Raw genomic sequence first — 19,672 nt, forward strand, 5'->3', positions numbered from 1 at the left:
CCAATCATTGTTAGCCTACTGTCTAAGTACAAGTAGAAAGAGAAAACTATGGTGATGATCGGTGAGCAAAATTTGCTGTTGCTGTGTGCACAGTAACAAATCTACAGACATGCTCTCTTAGAATCAGAGTGATTCACAGGCCAGGTACCTACACAGTTGACAGACAGTGGGTTTTCTGGTGTGCACTGAATATGGTATTATGACGAATTTTTGTGAGAATGACGTGCGTGTTTCATGGGGACATAACAAGATTATCTAAACGAAATTAGAATATAAAGAAGTCATCTCGTTAGGACAAAGCATGAACACCCAAATCCTCCAGGCAAGTGAGTGTATCATTCTAAAATCCAGATAGAAAGATAACAGGATGTAGCTCAGTTGGTAGAGTGCTTGCCTAGCGAACACAAAGACCGGGCGGGGTTCAATGCCCAGTGCCCAGTAAAACGGGCATGGTAGCACATACCTGCAATCCCTGCGCTCAATAGGCTAGGAAGGTCAAGGTTACAAAACAAAAAAGGCCAAGGCAATCCTCAGCTATTAGCTGAGTTTGAGGCCAACCTAAGACACACAAGACCTGGTTTCAAAAACAGATAAACAACAAAAACCGGAAAACAAAATTAACAAAGAAGGCAAATGTTCCAATCACTGGCTTCGATGTAGGAAGACAGAAAGAGAGAGGAGAGGAACTCCCGGGGTGGGGGGAAGCAATGGAAGGGGCACTTCCTTTGTGTCCCTGGCAGTGTGACTTCACTTCTGATTGAAAATAACTGAATGAGAGGGTAATTTTCTGGAGAAAATTCTAGGGAAAAATTTGCTAGTTACCTACAAAATTTCTTTTTATGTTAAAAATTCACTGTACACATAAGGATATTCTCATGTACTATGTATCATATGTTGAGCATACTCTCCCCATGCCTCCCCCCCCCCGTAGCCCCCCATCAGTTTCCTTTGTTTCCCTAGACAGTTCTGCTTCCGCACACATGGTTTTATGTATCTCTATAAAATTAGGAACCTCAAATAAGAGAAAACATACATTCATTTTCTGAAACCACCTTCATTTATCTAATATGACTATTTACAGTTGAGTTCATTCTCTTTGGAATAACTTTCATCTTCTTTACGGCTGCAATCAACCCCCATTTACATCTCCTGCACTTTCTTGTCTCTTCCATGCTGTGGAGACCAGGCTGCTTCCCTGACTCAGCCACTGCCAACAGTGTTGCAATAAACTTCTGAACTGTCCACACATGCTGTTCTTTTACAGAGTGATGCCGTTTATCCAAGATTCATTAGTCTGCTTTCTTTCTAGGTTCAGCTGAAGAGGTATCATGTGACACACACACACACACACACACACACACACACACACACACACACACAAAACGCCTGGGCGTGCTCTGAATTCATCCCAGTATATGCTGGCTGCTTATTCTGCTTAAGCCAGTGAACCCAAAGAGGAATGGAAGAACCAGTACCATAGTTCCCCGATAGCATCCCTGGTGGCATCCATCATTATATGAGGATTCAAAGCAGCAGAGACTTCAGAATTTGATCCGTACCCCTCACCCCTCACCCTGGCCCACTGTGAAACAAGCCTGTGGCCGGTTTGGAAGTGCGACCTGGATTTCCTTCACTAGTGTGACATTCCACTCACAGGATCTCCAGCTCTGTAGAGGACAGGACTCTTCCCTCAGATTCAGCAGTTGTGGTGAGGATTTGGCTTTGTCTGGCTTACTCAACCAAAGAATTCAATTGCCCCGAAACAATTCATCACTAAAAGCAGCCCTGCCTGCGGGGACTAATTTCATTGTGGAGGCTCTTCCTTTCCCAAATAACTTATTCGTACAGGCCAAAAGGGTTATGAATGGAGTAAAAGAAACAGGGATCACTACACTACAGTCCCTGCACATTACTATGTGACGTTTTAATTAGAAAATCTGAAAATTTAGTTAACATGTATAATAGAAAAAAAAGTAATTGCTATTTTAAAGTTAATTTGAACATATTTCCCTCGAAAGCAACACAGTATGCTAGGAGGTGGGAGCTCATACCTTTAATCTCAGTATTCAAGGGGCAGAGGCAGGGGGATCTCTAAGTTTGAGGCCAGCCTGGTCTACAGAGAGAGTTCCAGGACAGCCAGGGCTACACAGAGAAACGCTGTCTTGAAAAATATTTAAAAAACAACCAACTAACAAATAAACAAAAAGAAGTGATACAGTTCAAATCTGTAGGCTACACCTTAACTCGATGATAGAAAGTATCATTTTTTATTTGAACAGATTTAATGTAAGAATAAATTATATGTATAAACTGCCTTAAACATAAAGAAGGGATCTAAAATGACGATACTATTTAATAATACAACAATGATGAAGCTTTGAAGTCTACACTGTTCCCATCTCTCTAAGGCCTTGCTATATAGCCCAGTCTAGCTCTGAATTCTTGATCTTCCTGCCTCAGCCTCCCAGGTTCTGTGATTCCCACTTGGGTGTAACTGTCATGCTGGGTATAATGTGTAAGCCCAGGGTACATACTTTGTGAAACAAAGTAACTGTCCTATGACTCATAAAGCTTCCTATATTCCTTTGTCAAACATTTGGAAAGTAACACTTCAATACAATTAGTTCCCTGAAATATAAGATAGGCTCAGAATTAGGGGCTATATTATTATCAACTATCATAGTAAACACTTAGAGAGAAAAGTCATATGCTTGTCTCCATTCAAGCCAGCCTTTGACACAACTTAATATTGCTGTTGCTTACATAGAGAAGACACAGATTTGGACATTAAAAATGATTATACTGCTCAATGGGTTAAGGGCCCTGCTGCCAAGACTAATGACCTGGACTCGATCTCTGAACCTCACCCGGTGGAAGGAAAAAACCCACTCCATAAGCTGTCCCTTGACCTCCTTATGCTTGCAATGGCACCCACCCACCCCATATAAATAAATAACTAAATGTTAAAAAGTGATTACCCTGCGCTGAGGAGTAGTCCAGAGGTAGAGTGCTTGTCTGAGATCATAAGTGTGAGGTCATAAGAGTGCATGCACAAATGCACGTACACACTCTCTTCACGTACACACTGTTTGGACAAGCCATATGGCGAAGAAATCAAATAGCAACAACGGTTGGCGAGGAAGGGAAGGAAGAAGCGAAGGAAAGAGTCTTATATAGCAGGAAAGAGGCTAGTGGGAATGTGAACCAGTCTACTCCAGCTACCGCAGAAATCAGTAGGGAGGTCCCTCAGAAAAGTTAAAGGAGAATTCAGCTCTCCCACCCCTGGATATGGGATGTGAGCATCTCTAAAGCAAAGCACCACAGAGATACTTGCAGGCCGATGTTTATTTCAGGATGATTCACAAGAGCCAAGATGGACTGACCTAGGTGCTCATCAGCAGATAAAAGGATAAAGAAAATGTGGCACTAGACACACAATAAGGACTCCATTCAGCCATAAGGAAGGACGAAATTATGATGTTTGCAGGAAAGTGAATGTAACTGAGATCATATCAAGTAAAATGAGCCAAAATTGGGGAGACAAATATTGTGTTTTCTCTGATTTGTGGACCTTAGGTTTTCTATAAGACATAAAATCATTTATATATATATATATATATATATATATATATATATATATATATATATATGTCATGAAAGCAGAAGCAAGATTAGGGTGATGGAAGGGATTAACAGGAGGTGGGGAAAGGGGGTATATGGGGTGGACAAGGTCAAAGTGCACTCTATACTTGAGTAAAAGCTCTTATGAAATGCACTACTATGTACAATTAATACGTCATTAAAAAGGTAAACCATTATCAGTATCTTATTACTACCGTATTAAAGGTGCTGGAAAAGACAAACACATTAAAGACATTACAAACCCGACAGCCTGAGTTTGATCCCCTGGAGCCTCGTGGTGGAAAGAGAAAAACTGGCCCACAAACTGTCTTCTCCCTTCCACATGTGTGCTCTGGGACGGGGACACCCCCCGACGCTTCCTGCCATTTCAGTGGGTGTCAGAGACCACAGAGCAGGTGGGTGATGCGGAAGAGGGAAAGTTCAAGGATGCTCACGTTGTCACAGCCCACGACTCCACAAGAACTCCAGTGGGGACAAAGCCTTAATCCCTTTGCCAGGACTCTGTCCCCTCTGTCCAAACATCTGGCCCTCTGGGACACACCTCCCAACACCTCAAGAATTAAATTTCCTTTCTAAGAACTTTTAGGAGACACATTCAGACCTGGAAATGAGATGGACAAGGAAAGTGGGTTACGCTTTAACATGTAGCTTTTCCTTAAATTATATTAATGCATTTATTTATCAGTCATTTATTTAGTGTGTTGGTATTCATGTACCACTTTGCACATGGGAAACTCAGTGGACCTTTGAGAGTCCTTTTTTCCCCCACCATGTGGGTTCTGGGGATCGAACTCGGGTCATTAGGCTTGTCGGCGAAGGCTTTTACCCACTGGCTCATCTCATTGGCCCACACAAAAGCTTTTCCTGACTGAATAATAAATACATGATTTACTCAAAAAGTTAAACTCAATTGCTAAAAAACGAAAGGAGAAAAGCATGCATGGGACACTTTAGCAAAACCCCTGCCCTACACTCCTGTAAACAATGCTCATTAAATTAACTGCCTCCAAAGAGAGGACAGGGAGGGAGGGAGGAAGAGAAGAGGGAGAGATGGGTTGAAGAGGAAGGAGTCAGCAGGAGTGGGAAGAAGACAAGAGAAGATATGGGATGAATGTGGTTAAGAGACACTAGATGCGCATGTGGAAAATGTCAAATGCAACCTGTGTGTATACCAGAAAGCTAAAGCCGCAGGTCTTTTCTTAACCTCGGCCACTGATAGGCCCTGATCCGTTACTCCTTCAGGATATTGGGTGGCAGCCAATTTCTGACAGACAGAGAAGGCAATCCTGGTGTTTGGTGGTGCCTGCCGGCCCTTCATAGATGTTTTTGTTCTGAGTCCAGTTTTTTATTGGTCACGCCCCAAAGTCTAGGTATGAAACTGGAATGCTCAACAAGAGTTGGGTGGAATTTGTCTAAAAACTTCTCTAAGGGAAAAATTTGCCAACTGTAGTTGTTACTTTTGTCCCCATTGTGCCTGAAATTTTGACAGGAACAACTTCAGGAGGGAAAGAATGGTTGGCTCCATCTCATAGTTTGAGGAGGTGCAGTCCGTCAGGGTGGGAAGCCATGGTGGTGTGTGCGAGGCGGCTGGTCACATTGTGTCTACAGCCAGGAGATGAAGGGACATTAAGACTGGTGCTCAGCAAACCTCTTAAAAATTAGTCTAGAACGTCAGCCTCTGGGACGGTGCTCTTACATTCAGGGTGGGGCTTCACTCTCTAGGCAAACTTTTCTGCAAACTCCTTCAGAGATATGCCACGTATGTGTCCTTATGGTGATTTTAAATCAGTCAGTGTCAACGCAGAATTAAAAAGTCTCCATGCTCTTGCAGAGAAAAGTTAATAGGCTAGTGTGCAAATGCTCCTGAGTTCTGTACCTCTGGAACCAGCAGCATGCTCATGACTGGGCTGGACTGGATTTCGTGACAGAGAGGACGTGAAGACCTCCAGGGTCATTACTGCTCTGAGGTGATGCATGAAAGCCATGAGGGAGGAGACCCCTGCCCCTCCCCAGGCTGCCTTGTGTTCCGCCACCTTGTTTCTTATGAGGAGAAAGGTCATGGGAGCCACAGCTGCCCAAAGAATCAAGCAGGCATCAGCTAAAGTGACAGAGGGGACTCTGGGATCAGATTCCCAGCTGTGCCGACAAGTCTCCGCTGTCCCTTAATCCACCCCCGCGCTACTTATTTTCTCTAGGGTATAGATTAATGTCTAGAACACGGACAGACAGGTGGAAGGAGAGAAGGACGGGAGAGGGAGAGAAAGAAAGATAGAAAGGGAGGGAGGCAGGAGGAAAAAGGAAAGGGGGAGGGAGAAAGAAAAAAATCAGGGAACAAGGGAGGAAGGAGGGATGGACAAGGGGAGGGTAAAGGAAAAATAACAGAGAAAGGGGATGGAGGGAGGAGCGGGAGGGGAGAGAGAGAGACAGGGAAGGAGAACTAGAACAGGGAGTATATTGAAGAAGACATGACTGGGATGCTACCCGAATGTTTTCTTGTCTGGATCCATAGCATGTAGGAGCCCCGGCCGGAGTCAGAATTCCTGATGAGATCAGGCTTTGATGTTTGCCATTGGGAGAAGCTGGCTTGTGATTGCCAAAACACCGTGTGTAGTAACCTTACTAAAGGCAAGTGTTTAACTTAGTTACACCACCACACAGGAAAACAGAAGCTAACTGGAAGACAGCACAGTTGAAGAAGAGGCCTCTGCCCATCTTGGACTCTCTCTGCCAGACAGCGTGGCAGGAGAGGAAGCAACCATTCTATAGATGAATTCAGCAGACAGCTAGGACTCTCAGCATGTGGTGTGGCGATGAGCAGCACCAACAGCGAGGCTTTGTGGGTGTGTATCTGTAATCCCAGCACTCAGAAGGAAGGTGGAGGTTGGAGGGACAGGAGTTCAAAGCCAGGCTCAGCTACATGGCAAATCTGAGGCCAACCTGCACTACATGTCACTCTTGTCGCAAAAATACCACCCCAACAACTATCAATGGAGTCTGTCTAGCAATTGTCTAAAAATGCTTGTCCTATAAGGTCAGGGAAGACAAAGACAGAGCATGGCTCAGACTGTGTCTACATTGTACGTGTGCATTATGCTTAGTTTAATTTTACTGTCTTTTTGCTTAAATTGTGATTCTCTTATTTATGGAACAATTAATACGAGATTTTTCTTTTAAATCCATTTTAATCAAGAAAAGGAAATAAATATTCCACACCTAAGAGATGTTCAGGAAGGACTCAAAATTTCCAGCTGTCATTGGAAGCTGCTTTGCGACCGTCAAGTCACTCGGCAATAGGCTCGTGATTAGTTCTATACACTGGAAATCACAATAGCGCTGATTTGAGGGTTGTTGAGTAGTTCAAGCTGTCATGCAGTCCAAGCTGGCCTCAACCTTGTCCCCCTGCCACCAGTGTAGAGGCTCCTGCCTTCACCTACAAAGTGCTGGGGACTGATTGTAGGCATGTGGGACCACATGAGGTTAATTTGGTGTGTGTGTGTGTGTGTGTGTGTGTGTGTGTGTGTGTATGTGTGTGTGTGTGTAGGGGGCACAAATCCAGGTCTTCATGCATGCTAGAAAAGCATTTTTACCAACTCTGCCAACTGAGTTACATCTCTAGCTCTACAAAAGTTTCATTAAGAAACACAACACAACACATAAGTCACACCAGTTCATTGCTAATGGGCCATGACTTCCAAGACCTTGTTGATGATACATGGACTCCGTTTGTAGAGGACCAGTTCCTTTCATGGCCACAACCGTATTTACCCTAAAGATCTATTATAAAATGATGCATTGTTTATTCTTCTAACGGAGGCACAAGCTGCGTCATTGTTCTCGGGTTGGAGAGTGATTGAAATAAGCCCTCTGGTTTATGCTGCACCCAAGGAGGCTTAGCCACAGCTAATCTTTTCTAAACCTGTTATGTTCTTGGGTTCAGCAGAACATCCTAATTGTCACCATTAACCCCCCCCCCCTTTTGTGGTCTGTTCTGTCAATAGACTATTGAGTGTTGGGCAAATTAAAGCTGGACTAGCAGCCAGCACATGGAGACAGACGTTAAATCATGGCCTGGCTGCCTGTACTCATTATTAGCATCTGTGAAATAGCTGCTGAGCCGGGGACAGGATTGAACACGATGCATGTTGGTACCCTTCTCAGATTTCCATACTGTACAGTCAGGTATGTGAGGTTTCCCTTTTCTAGGCAACAGGTGTGTTCTTGGAACAAAGTTCAAACGCCCCACTTTTGGCTTGCAAGAGAGGTGGCAGCTGCAGGCTTAACTCCAATGACACAGGGCTCTGGGAGGGTGCAGACCTCAACTGCTTGTTAAAGCAACAGGCAGATGGGCTCTGGCTGCCTGCACTTCTCTGTGTGCCACGGAGCCAGGGTCTAAGTTTTCAGATGGCGAGTGTCTCTCTCTCCCCTGTGGCTCTCTGTCTCACTTCCCGTGTATTTTCTCTTCTTCCTCTCCTCCTTTCTTTTTTTCTCCCTTGTGTTCTCCTTTCCTTCTTTTCTTCTGGGCGTTCCTCTCCTCTCCATCCCTCCCCTATCCCCTTCCCTTTTTTCCCTTTTTGGTCTTCTCTTCTATTAAAAAATAAACCCAACAAGTGTAAAACATTCCATATTCATTATCGAGAACATATTTTCATTAGAGTCACACTGTTTACAAGCTGATGAGTGGCGAGGAAAGAACCCTTCATTTAAGTTCAATTATACTTACACCTCACTTTATTCTCAAAGGAATCCAAAGGGACGGTTTACTATGCAATTGGAAGGTTCACTCTGCAAAATCCACATTTTGGAAAGATGTAAACTCAAGTACTTATTTCTAAGCCTCACTGTTTTCTGGATAAAGCTCCTACCTAGGGTTTGTGAGGTATTATTAGCCAGAGATCAGATGTACTGTCCTACCCCAGAAACATAGCGTCAACAACAACTGAAGGTCACAAGTTGGGAATCACCATGACAGCATCACTTGGGAACTTCTTCATACTGGGGTAGTACTCCTTTGTGTAGTTAGCTTTTGGGTAGATTGTGCCAACAAGTATGAGAGGGTATCTGTGGCAGACAGATACACTGTGATGTGATGTCATCAGATCTCTCTGCAAGACCAGTGTGGGTGTGGAATAGGCTATCAGCAGAGGAGAAGCAAAGACAGAATCCTTTTCAGTTATTTTTCCTAACCTCAAACAACTTCATTCAAGCATCAGATTTTCTATAAACCTACGCTGAAAGTGTCTTTGCCAGGATCGTCCTGATGGAGAGGCATCTAGAGGGAGAAAGAGTTGGCATTCTATCCTCTGAGACAGAGCCCTGAAAAGCAGCCTGATGCTTCCCTTATCCTTAAGTTTTTAACTGGTCTGACTTGTGTTTTTGCTAAATGAATGTAAATAATGACTAAGTGCTGGAGAATAAGACTGTCTGTTGCTAGCAGACCAGACACACATCCTTAACAGTCTCTTCCAATAGGGAATTCCCAGATTCTATGATTTTTCCTTTCTCCCAAGCTGTACTTGAAAAAAAGAAAGTCATGAGAAGATAAGACATAAGAAAATTTTCATTTGTGTGTGTGTGTGTGTGTGTGTGTGTGTGTGTGTGTCTGTCTGTCTGTCTGTCTGTGGGTCATAAATCTAGAAAGGGGATCATGGGGATGGAAGAGATATTAAGAACACGAAGAGAGAGCAATGGAATATTGTGACATGAAAGCAGAAGGTAGGGACCGTCTGAGGAAGAGAACCACCCAGAGGGACAGGGGTCATGGAAGAGGACAGCAGGGAAGAGACACAAATTGGTGCACAGGTATGGAAATGTCACAAAAAAACATGTTCCTTTGTGTGGTAACTTAAAAACACAGTAAGAAAAGGGCTGGAGAGATACCCCAGCTAGGAAAGGGCTGGCTTCACCAATGCCATGTTTGATCCCTGGCACCCATGTAAAAAGCCGCCATGTGCACAGTAATCCCAGTGCTGGGGAGGAGGAGACAGAATGATCTGCTGGCCTGCCAGCCTAGTCCACTCAGTAAGTACCAGGCCCCAGTGAGGCACCATCTCAAAGTGCCGAGGAAAGTCACCTGGGGTTGACCTCTGGCTCCACATACATGCACACACACATGCATGTGCAGTCACACACTCATGAACACACACTCATGAACACACACACACACACACACACACACACACACACACACACGATAAAACGGCAACAGCACATTGCCGTCTTAGCCATTTCGGTTGTGAGCCTAGCCTTTAATGGCTGAGTCATCCCTCCAGCTCCAGCTTAGCCATTTTTAACTATATGGTTCAGTGTCGTTACATTGGAGCTGTGAGATTTCTAGTTTTTTTTTAATCATAGAACTGAAAGGGCACATCCATTAGACAACTCATTGCCTCCCATGCCTGCCTCTGGTGATGTCTGTGGTGATACATTGTGTACCCTAATGAACTTTGCCTGAAGACCAGAGAATAGAACAAGCCACTAGATTAAACCTAGAGGCTAGGCAGTGGCGGCACACACCTTTAATCTTAGCACTCAGGAGGCAGAGATGCAGATGAGTTCAAAGCCACCCTGGATTACATGAGATTGACTCAGTCTAGGAAAGAAACAGAGTCAGGCAGTGGTGGCACACACCTTTAATCCCAATACTTGGGAATCACAAGTCTTTAATACCAGCACTTGAGATCTCCTGCCTTTGCTTGGGAAGCGCATACATCTTTAATCCCAGGAAGTGATGGCCAGACAGAGAAAGGTATATAAGGCGTGAGGAGACAGGAACTAGAGGCCTTTTCAGGCTGAGGAGCTGGTGAGGTAAGAGGTGGTGGCTGTGGCTTGTTCCTTTGTCTCTCTGATCTTCAGGCAAAGCTTATTAGGGTACACAATAGATCACCACAGATCTCCATCCCACTCTCTGTCTCTATCAATTTTGCCTCTTTGGGTATCTCATCTAGAGGGACTCACCCAAGGGACTCCTTTCTGTGTCTGGTTTATTTCCCTTAGCACAACATCCTCAAAGTTCACCGTCTTTCAGCACATGACAGGATTTTCTCTTCTAGAAGCGGAATAATATTCCACTGGACCTAGACAACCCACTTCCTTCATGCATCCGTCTGTCCATAGACACTTCAGCTGCTTCCACCTCTTGGTTGTGACTCATGCTGTTCTGAACTTGAGTGCACAAACACCGCTGTGAAAATCCGTTTACATTGCTTTGGGGTATGAGCTCGAACAAGAGATCACATGTTTACTCTACTGCCAAACCATTTTCTCTCATGGGTGCACCATTTTCCATCCCCACCAACAGAACCTGGGGGTTCCAATTTCACCACACCCATGCCAACACTTTCTATTTTCTGATGGCAGAAACACCCTAACAGGTGTTACTAATAGCCTCAGGCTGACCCTGAGGAGGAAGGGTGTCTGAGTCGATCCTGCTGGAGGAGCTTTTTTTAAAGTGGAAGGAATCCACCCTAATCCCTCTGTTTGGTGCCCTCTGTAGCTTCCTGTCACACCAAGCATACAAGAAAGTCCTTTACTGTGACTAACAGGTCCTATCTGGCTCTGGTTCCAAGCTACCTCTCTTCCCAGTTCACCTCCCGGTAGCCTTTTGCTCTTCTGAGAACAGCTTGTCCCAGCGTCCTCTGGGCCTTTCCTCTAACCCTCTCCTCTGTCTGGACCACTCTGTCCATAACTACCCTTACTACTCCCTCTAAGATCTCTGCTCGTGTCACCTCCTGAGATACAGCCCTGCTGTGGGATGTTAATGTATGTCCTGTGGGAGCCCTTCTTGGGTTCCTTGTGGCGTTACCCAGCAGGTCCGTATAGAGGATGATTAGGACCATGGGCCTGAGTGCAGGTGTCTGAGATGGTCTGCACTTGGCTGTGCTGGGGGATGGTCTGTATGTCAAGTTGCTCTGATTGGTTAATAAATAAAACCTGATCGGCCGTGGCTAGGCAGGAAGGATAGGCGGGACTAACAGAGAGGAGAAATAAAAGGACAGGAAGGCAGAAGGACTGGCTGCAGCCGCCGCCATGACCAGAGACACTGCAGCCGCCGCCATGACCAGCAGCATGTGAAGACGCCGATAAGCCACCAGCCACGTGGCGAGGTATAGATTTGTAGAAATGCATTACTTTAAGATATAAGAATAGTTAACAAGAAGCCTGCCACGGCCATACAGTTTGTAAGCAATATAAGTCTCTGTGTTTACTTGGTTGGGTCTGAGCGGCTGTGGGACTGGTGGGAGACAAAGATTTGTCCTGACTGTGGGCAAGGCGGAAAAACTCAAGCTACACAGCCCCTATACCAGCAACCCCGATTCCAGAATTTTCCACATCATTGTCTACTTCCTTATGTTTTGATCAAACCTACAACACCTCAGTTGGTTATATAGTGATGTATGCCTTTTATTTCCCAAAGGTAACAAGTTCTGTGGTGGGGGTGGGGCCGGACTCTCCTGTCTCATTCATCGAGAACTCTGGGCTTCTAGGACAGTACCCACGTGATGCCTGACTCAGTAGACACTTGCAGGGCAGACACAGAAATGACAGCATAAGTGAAAGGAAAAACAAAGGAGACACCATGATGCCACTGGGGTCGTCTGAGGGACAAGGAAGTACTCACATGAGTCTCGACGTCCCCAGCAAGGACTCTGCTGTTCTTTAAGAACTCGGCCACCATACTGATCACCAGCTTGTCAAAGGCTTCCACAGACGGTGCCACGCCTGTCGAAGAGAATGGCTTGGTTACTCCCTGGTGGTTTCGTGGAAAGCAGGGCCTGGCTTGCCACAGGTCACGTGCAGGTTGATTATCATCACTGTCACACTCGCTTATGTAGATCAGTCAGACGGTCCTCCACGCACTTGAGTATTTACTCAGGAAAATCCTCTTTGCCCTGCTTCCTCCTTTCTCAGTAAAGACTTTCCTCGACATCATTCATTCGGTTCTCTCCTGGGACCGTGACCGTGGTTATCAACTCATCTGGATTTAGAACCACCAAATGGACACACCTCTGTGTCTGTCTGTGGGGGAGCTTCCAGAGACGTTTAACTGAAGAGGAAAGATGTCCCTAAATGTGGGTGGCATGGCTGCTGTCCTGGACTGAATGGAAAGGTGGAAGTCAGCTGAGCACCAGCGTTCATCTCTGCTTCCTGACTGTGGCTGCCACGTGACCGCTGCCTCCTGCTCCTGTCACTAAGACCCCTGGCTTGACGGGCTGTGCCTCAAACTATGAGGCCAAACAAGCCCTTCCCCTCCCTGAATTGGGTTTCTACCAGGCATTTTGTTACATCAATGAGTAAAGTAACTAACTAGTGTATCCCCAAGCCCAGTGAGATAGGCAGGGACATCACCACGGTACATATAAGGGAATGGAAGGGCAGACAGAGCAAGCGACGGGTTGGAATTACAGAGCGAACAAAGACAGACGCCCAAACTGAACTGACCCAGGTTCCTTAAGTCTCCGCCTCTTCCCCCACAGCTCTCCCAGACACAATCCCAACCTATAGCGTTACCCAGAGTCCCCAGGAATTCGGAGGACAGTGAACTCTGGGACTCTGGGAAAGAGGGGGAACAGAGCTAAACTCACTAATCTGCCTCCTCCTTTACTTCCCAGGGGCAGAGCACATGGGCAGAAGGAGTAGGCACATCATTATGGATCAATCTGTACAGAGCATGATTAGCCGATGTGCTGTGCAAGCCTAAGGGGCAGCAGGCCAACCAGTGTGCTCCATTCCCTCCTCGGCTTTTAACAAACTGAAGAAAAAAAAAAAAAAAAAAAAAAAAAAAGAAACAAACAAACAAAAAAAACCCCTCTCACTTTGCTCCCTTAATACTGAGGAATTTATCCTTTCAGTTTATTAAAAACCAAACCAAAGCCCCTTTCTTTTCTCAAATAAGTCATCCCTGCACACAAAATGAAGAAAGGACTTCCTTTCCTTTTTATCCCGATTGTCCATTTCCACAGCCCCAAGGAGGGGTTAGAGTGGGGATGGGGGTGGGTGGGACAGTGACTGTCAGTTCCCCACACTTCAGGCCACACAACTCGGCAGCCCGATGAAGGGGTGTTATTCTGTAACTCAGTTTGTCACTTGAGGGAGATGTGAGAGGTCTCTGTTGCACATTTAAAGGTGAAGGAAATTTCAGAAACGTGATGGATGCTGCTGCCTAGCAAAAGGTAAAAGGATGAAAGAGAATATTTTTCCAGTTCCCTTTCATCTCTGGACTCTGTTCACACCTCCTCCGGGCAGCCTTTAATGATTCGGTCTTCTCCTGGACTGTACCCTTTGAGCCTCTCTTAATCAAAGCCTCTTCCACTCTGAATGGTTATGTAGGCAGAGCAGAGATGCTGGAGGATTAGGACTGTGTATAATTCATCTGAGGTTCCCTGCACTCAGGACCATGCTCCTCTCACTGGCAGGAATGCCAAAGTATGTCTCCAGCTGTGAAGCTGTTGTCAGGAAAACAGAACAGAAAAAACAACAACAACAAAAAACCAAACCCCAAACTTAAAGTAGAGAGGTTCTTGATGTTTGGATGGTATGTGCTTGTAGCTGCCTGTGTTCTTTCTCAAAGCTTCCTTTAAAGTGCAAATGAGATAGCTTTCTTTAATATAGTACATAATACAGTCACATAGGATATAGGATAATACAGTGTCTGTATTTAGGGGGAAACCCAGCTAATTAATTAGTAAATATCTCACACCATCCTCCCGCTTCAGTCTCCCAGATGCTGGGATTCCAGGTGTGCACCGCCACAGCTGGCTAAGAGGATACTTCAGGGTTTAGGGTCACCAAAGCTGACTAAGAAGAGGAAATGACATTACTTCAGATTAAATGTTTTAAGAATGGGTACCATTAAGGTGCCTCCATAATTATCCTTTTTGCTAATCACCCCACTTCAAGTAAAATAAATTGCCAGCTAATTATCCCAGGAGATTTTTGTTTCAAGAATTGATTGGAAACAACTTGCTGTATTAAAACCTATTTGTTTAAATGTCAAATAATTTAATTTTGTGCCCTCCAATTTTATTTAGCAGATTAACTTTCTCAGGACATTTCTTTCTCTTTTGCTTGTATATGTGCGTGTGGTGTGTGCACACCATGTGCATATACGTGTACAGGCTTGCACACATGTGGGTGTACATGCATGTGCTTTTGCATTTAGAGGTATGAGGCTGATGTGAGTGTCTTCCTCAGTCACTGTCCACATTATGTGTTGAGGCAGGATCTATTGCTGAACTCAGAACTCAGAGATTCCCTGGACTCGATGTCTCTGTGTCCAGTGCTGGGATAGGCCCAGCTTTGAAATGGGTTCTGGGGACCTGAACCCTCTTTACCCACTGAGCCATATTCCCAGACCCTCCCCCTTTTAAATAAAGAAAATACATAGTTTTGTCTGCTACCTTTTTGAATGTGTGAGGTTCAAAGCTTGGGTTTTCTCTCTTGATTTAGATACTCATTATCTTCTGGATTTTAACTTTATTTTGTGCACTTACAGGTTTTTTATCAAAGGACAGAGACCTTATGGAAATGTCTGCAGTCACTTACCGTCAAGGATATAATGAAATGAAGTTGCTGGAGACAATGGAAAGAAATTGCCATAGAAATGAGGCTTATGAGGCCCAGACACCAACCGAAAAGGGCTTAAGATGAAACCATGGGCACATCTTAGATGGGTGTAGGGGGCTCTGACCCACCCCAGGCTCTCTTTAAGCAATCTCTCCTTTCAATCTGTTTAGGTCACTTTGTTTTTAGCATGTTCAGGGGGAAAGACACAAGCAGTACATCTGAGATCACACAGTATTTTCTGTTCTGTGGCATGTAACAAGAGAGAGAGACACAGGTCCCCAAGTCCCCAGCATTCTAGCAGCAGCACAGCAGATCTTTCCTGGGGGAAGAGTTACTGAAATTGCCTCTTGCCCAAGGCTTTTCTCAGCTCTCCAAAGCCTGGCAGCATTTCAAACGGGTCAGAGGAGCTGTGTGTGTGCACACGGGTCAAGAATAGAACTGCAGATTCAATACAGATCACCTATTAAAATTTAATTTCAGAGGAGGAATGAGGAGATTTTAAAGACAATTATGTACTACACAGTATTTGAGAAACAATGATACAAAAAAATGTTTCTCCATTTGAAATTCAAATTTAATGGGTATCCTCCATTTTTATTTCTTAGACTGCAATCTTATAAGAAAAGGAAGTGGAAAAATTATTGTAGATAACTTAGTTTGCCATACAGGTTATCTGATATTTATTGCTGGCTTTTATCTGTGTTTTCTTTCTTTCTTTCTTCCTTTCTTTCTTTCTTTCTTTCTTTCTTTCTTTCTTTCTTTCTTTCTTTCTTTCTTTCTTTCTTTCTTTCTTTCTTCCTTCCTTCCTTCCTTCCTTCCTTCCTTCCTTTCTTTCTCTCTCTCTCTCTCTCTCTCTCTCTCTCTCTCTCTTTCTTCTTCCTTCCTTCCTTCCTTCCTTCCTTCCTTCCTTCCTTCCTTCTTTCTTTCTTTCTTTCTTTCTTTCTTTCTTTCTTTCTTTCTTTCTTTCTTTCTTTCTTTCTTTCTCTTTTTTTTCCCCAGTAACCCAGGCTGGCCTCAAATTAGATATGTAGCTAAGGCTGGCCTTGAACTCCTTCCTCCTGTGTCCATCTTCTGAGAGTTAGGATTAAGGTGTGCACCAGCCCACCTGGCTTAAAGAAAATTCTTAACTTTCTGTTTTTGACCCTACAGAGTTTGAAAATCTTTTGAGAAATGTATGTATGTATGTATGTATGTATGTATGTATGTATGTGCACATAATGCGTGTCGGGGACACCTCTACAACAAGACACCTATGGCAATCAGGACTACTCCGTGAAGTCAGTTCTCTCCTTCCACCTGTATGTGGGTCCTGAGGATCAAGCTGGGGTTGCCAGGTTTGTGTGGCAAGCACCTTCATCCACTCAGTCATCTCTCCAACCCCAACGCTCCTTTAAAAAAAGCACTCTTGGGGATCTAGCCTCGGCACTTGTTCCCACCTCAAGAGGCCTGTTACTTAGGGATGGTCAGAGGTCAGATAATAAGCTGTGGTCATGGACTTGCTCCATCTTTGGCTTAACCTAGGACAAGATGCAGTCAAAGCCGCAGTGCCCCAAATGTCTTTAACATGAAAACCCACAGCACCTTAATCCCTTCCAATCTGCATTCTAACTGAGCATGCTCATTCTAGCTGTGATAATTACTTCAATGATATAGTTACACACTAAAACAAAAGAATAACGCCCTTTTGGTTGTGGATTACATTCTTCAGAGGCGCAGATCTTGATCATTTTTTGTGGACTGTGGGTTGAAACTTCTAAAGTTTGCTTTTTAAGCTGGTGCATAAAACCTGCATGTATCTGTGGGAGAAGGAGAATGCATCCCTTCACTTTTTTTCCCAGGGACTGCCGGCCTCTGGTTAAGGTTATGATCACTCCCAAAGGAAGGAGGCAGGATCTGAAGGAAGCGGGAGACAGATGTTGGAAACCGAATGTTGAAGGCAGGATTAAGGGACCCACACAAAACCAGTAATAACATCAGGATATAGCCCTACCTCCATTGACACCATTAACTTCTCTGCAGTCTCCAGGAGGCCCACGTGAAGCTGCAGACAGCTGCTCCAGCCGGCTGACGGCACATTCCAGCCTCTCCATCAGCGCCAGCATGTCCGCCATTCTAGAAGGACATGGGCAGAGAGACTGTGTGAGCGTTTCTGAGAGGACCAGCAAACGGATGTCATCCCACTGAACAGTGAGAGAAGATAAACACCGCTCAGAATGGCTTTTATTCCCTCCCTGTCGTGAAAGTATGTGAAACTGAAAAAAGAGCTTACACAAAACGAAAATTATATTGGGCTCATTTTCTACTCAGTTCAATGATATTTATTTTTACTTATTTATTTGCAAGACTCTCTCTATGTAGCTCTAGCAATCCTGGAACTTGCAATGTAGACCAGGCAAACCTCGAACTCAGCGAAATCCACTTGCCTCTTCTTCCCCAGTGCTGGAATTAGAGGTGTGTACTACCACGCCTGAATTTTTTTTTTTTAACATACTATAAAACCTAAGCCACACATATCACCTAGATTGTCACTGTTTCCAGCTGTCTGCCTACATGCTTCCAATGTTGCTGCCTGGCACCATTTTTGTACAGCGCTTACCTAAAAGCCACAAACACATAACCCCAAATTAATATCACAAATGCTTACTAGCCCAAGTGGTGGGAACTAGTCCATTTTAACTAGCCCCAGTAATTCTACTGAAGTGTGATTACCCAGGCAACTCTAAATCCATTGATAATCCTTATTCACCTAATTGTATGAAATGTAGGTTTAGAGAACTGTGTATTGTTTAGCAAGCGAGGAGATACCATTACCTCTGGGTATTAATTATTATCAGTTTGTTTCAGTGTTTCTGTTGTGAAATTATCTTAAGTTATACTGATTCTGAATTGTGGAGGTTTTAGTTTAAAAGATTAAAGGTGGTTATTTTCCTTGTGGAGGCTACAGATTACTTTTAGGCAGTAGTTAGTCTTCAGTGGGCTGGTTTTTGGAGACTGGATCTTAAGTTAGTCACTATTCTGTCTGGAATAGAGATGGAACCTGACTGAGGCATTGAGGATGAGAGTGGGACTGTGCATCCACCCTTTTCTGTTTCCAAACACATTTAACTGAGTGCATGGGTAACATTACTAGTCCTGGACTTTCCACGCACAATCCTCTGAACATCTGAATCCAGTTATCTTAGTGGTGTCTATGAGCTATATCTCTAGACACGACAGCCTTTGGTAAAAATCAGTCCGCTGCTCCAAAGAGAATAAAACATGCTTGCTTTAGCCAAGGGCCTATGGTTCCTTCCACTCTTAGGAACTTTCCAACTTTCCATTCTGAGCAAAGGAGAGGCAGCATGTTTCCCAGTCACGGACACAGCTGCCCTCAAGCACAGGTGAGCTGTGTCACCCTGCGATGCGCGAATATTTCCGATTTCCCCTGGAAGCCAGGAGAGTGTGTGTCCCTGCATTTTTATCTTAAATATGATGATCACAGGTCACCACAGTTCCCCAACGCAAGGCTAACTACATCTAACCCTGTGCCCAGCTCTGTACGTCAGCATCCAAATATCAGTAGTCAGAGATGGAGGCAGAACTCAGGGTCTATTTTGGAAACCCATCGCTCTGGAAGCTGCCAGCAGCAGCAGCCCTTTCAAAATATGGAGCAGTACTCGCTGCGCAGCTGAATCCAGCATCTAATCCCAAGGGGCTGCAAAATTAGAAATTTCTCAGCTATTCTTTCCCTCTTCACGTCAGAGCTTCTGATGTTGTTGCATCTGAAGGGGGAAAAGGAAGGAGAGCTTTAACCGAATCCTTTACATAATCTTGCCGGGGAACTGGGTATCTCGTAGGTGGGCGAAGGCCATTTGAAGAATGATGAAAGCCCCTCAAGTCTTTTAATAGTTGCCCATCTGTTCAGCTATCTCGACTCCCTGTTAGTCTAACTTGCCAAACGTTATCCACCATGGACCTAGTCTACGATAGCAGGGAAACGCATCTGCTTTGCTCGCCAGCTCCCCAAAGCACCTCTGGCCCTCCCCCACCAGGGCAAGCTGCTCTGGGACAGCCTGTTACATTTCACACTTGGGACTGCCTTCCCAGCCTGTGCCTTAATCAGACACCAACTGGCTCCAGACTTAAGCTATCTAATAGTGAGTGTCCCACATGTTGAAAGACAACAGGACTCAGCCTATCAACTGCAGGGCGAGGCAGATTGCTGTGGAATGTGCTCTGAAAGCCACTCAGATGCCACTTCATGTAAAATCACCAAGTCATGTCACAGCCTCTCATGAGATCGAAACAGTTCATGTGAGGAGGCTGGAAAGATACCTCTAAGTTTAAGATTTTTGGAGCAGTCTGTTAGACACTTAACAGCAGACCGAAGAAAGGCTACAGCAGGATCCACATTAGCATGCCCGGGGTGGCTGATGGAGTCTGAGGGGGCCGTTCATCCCACCCAAACTTTCTCACTCTTTCTACATTC

General features: G+C 44.8%; 1 protein-coding gene across 1 annotated transcript in view; it reads right to left on the bottom strand.

Moving 5' to 3' along the window:
* Cap2 (cyclase associated actin cytoskeleton regulatory protein 2) overlaps positions 1-19,672 on the bottom strand; it is a 133,086-nt gene that overhangs the window by 107,005 nt on the left and 6,409 nt on the right. The window contains exons 2-3 of the mRNA XM_028867687.2: positions 17,195-17,316; positions 12,260-12,360 (exon numbers count right to left, since the gene is read on the bottom strand). Of these exons, the coding sequence (XP_028723520.1) occupies positions 12,260-12,360; positions 17,195-17,316 (223 nt within the window). The remainder of the gene's footprint in view (positions 1-12,259; positions 12,361-17,194; positions 17,317-19,672) is intronic.

This window comes from Peromyscus leucopus, chromosome 5 (assembly GCF_004664715.2).
Source record: "Peromyscus leucopus breed LL Stock chromosome 5, UCI_PerLeu_2.1, whole genome shotgun sequence".
In the NCBI taxonomy this organism is placed as follows: domain Eukaryota; kingdom Metazoa; phylum Chordata; class Mammalia; order Rodentia; family Cricetidae; genus Peromyscus; species Peromyscus leucopus.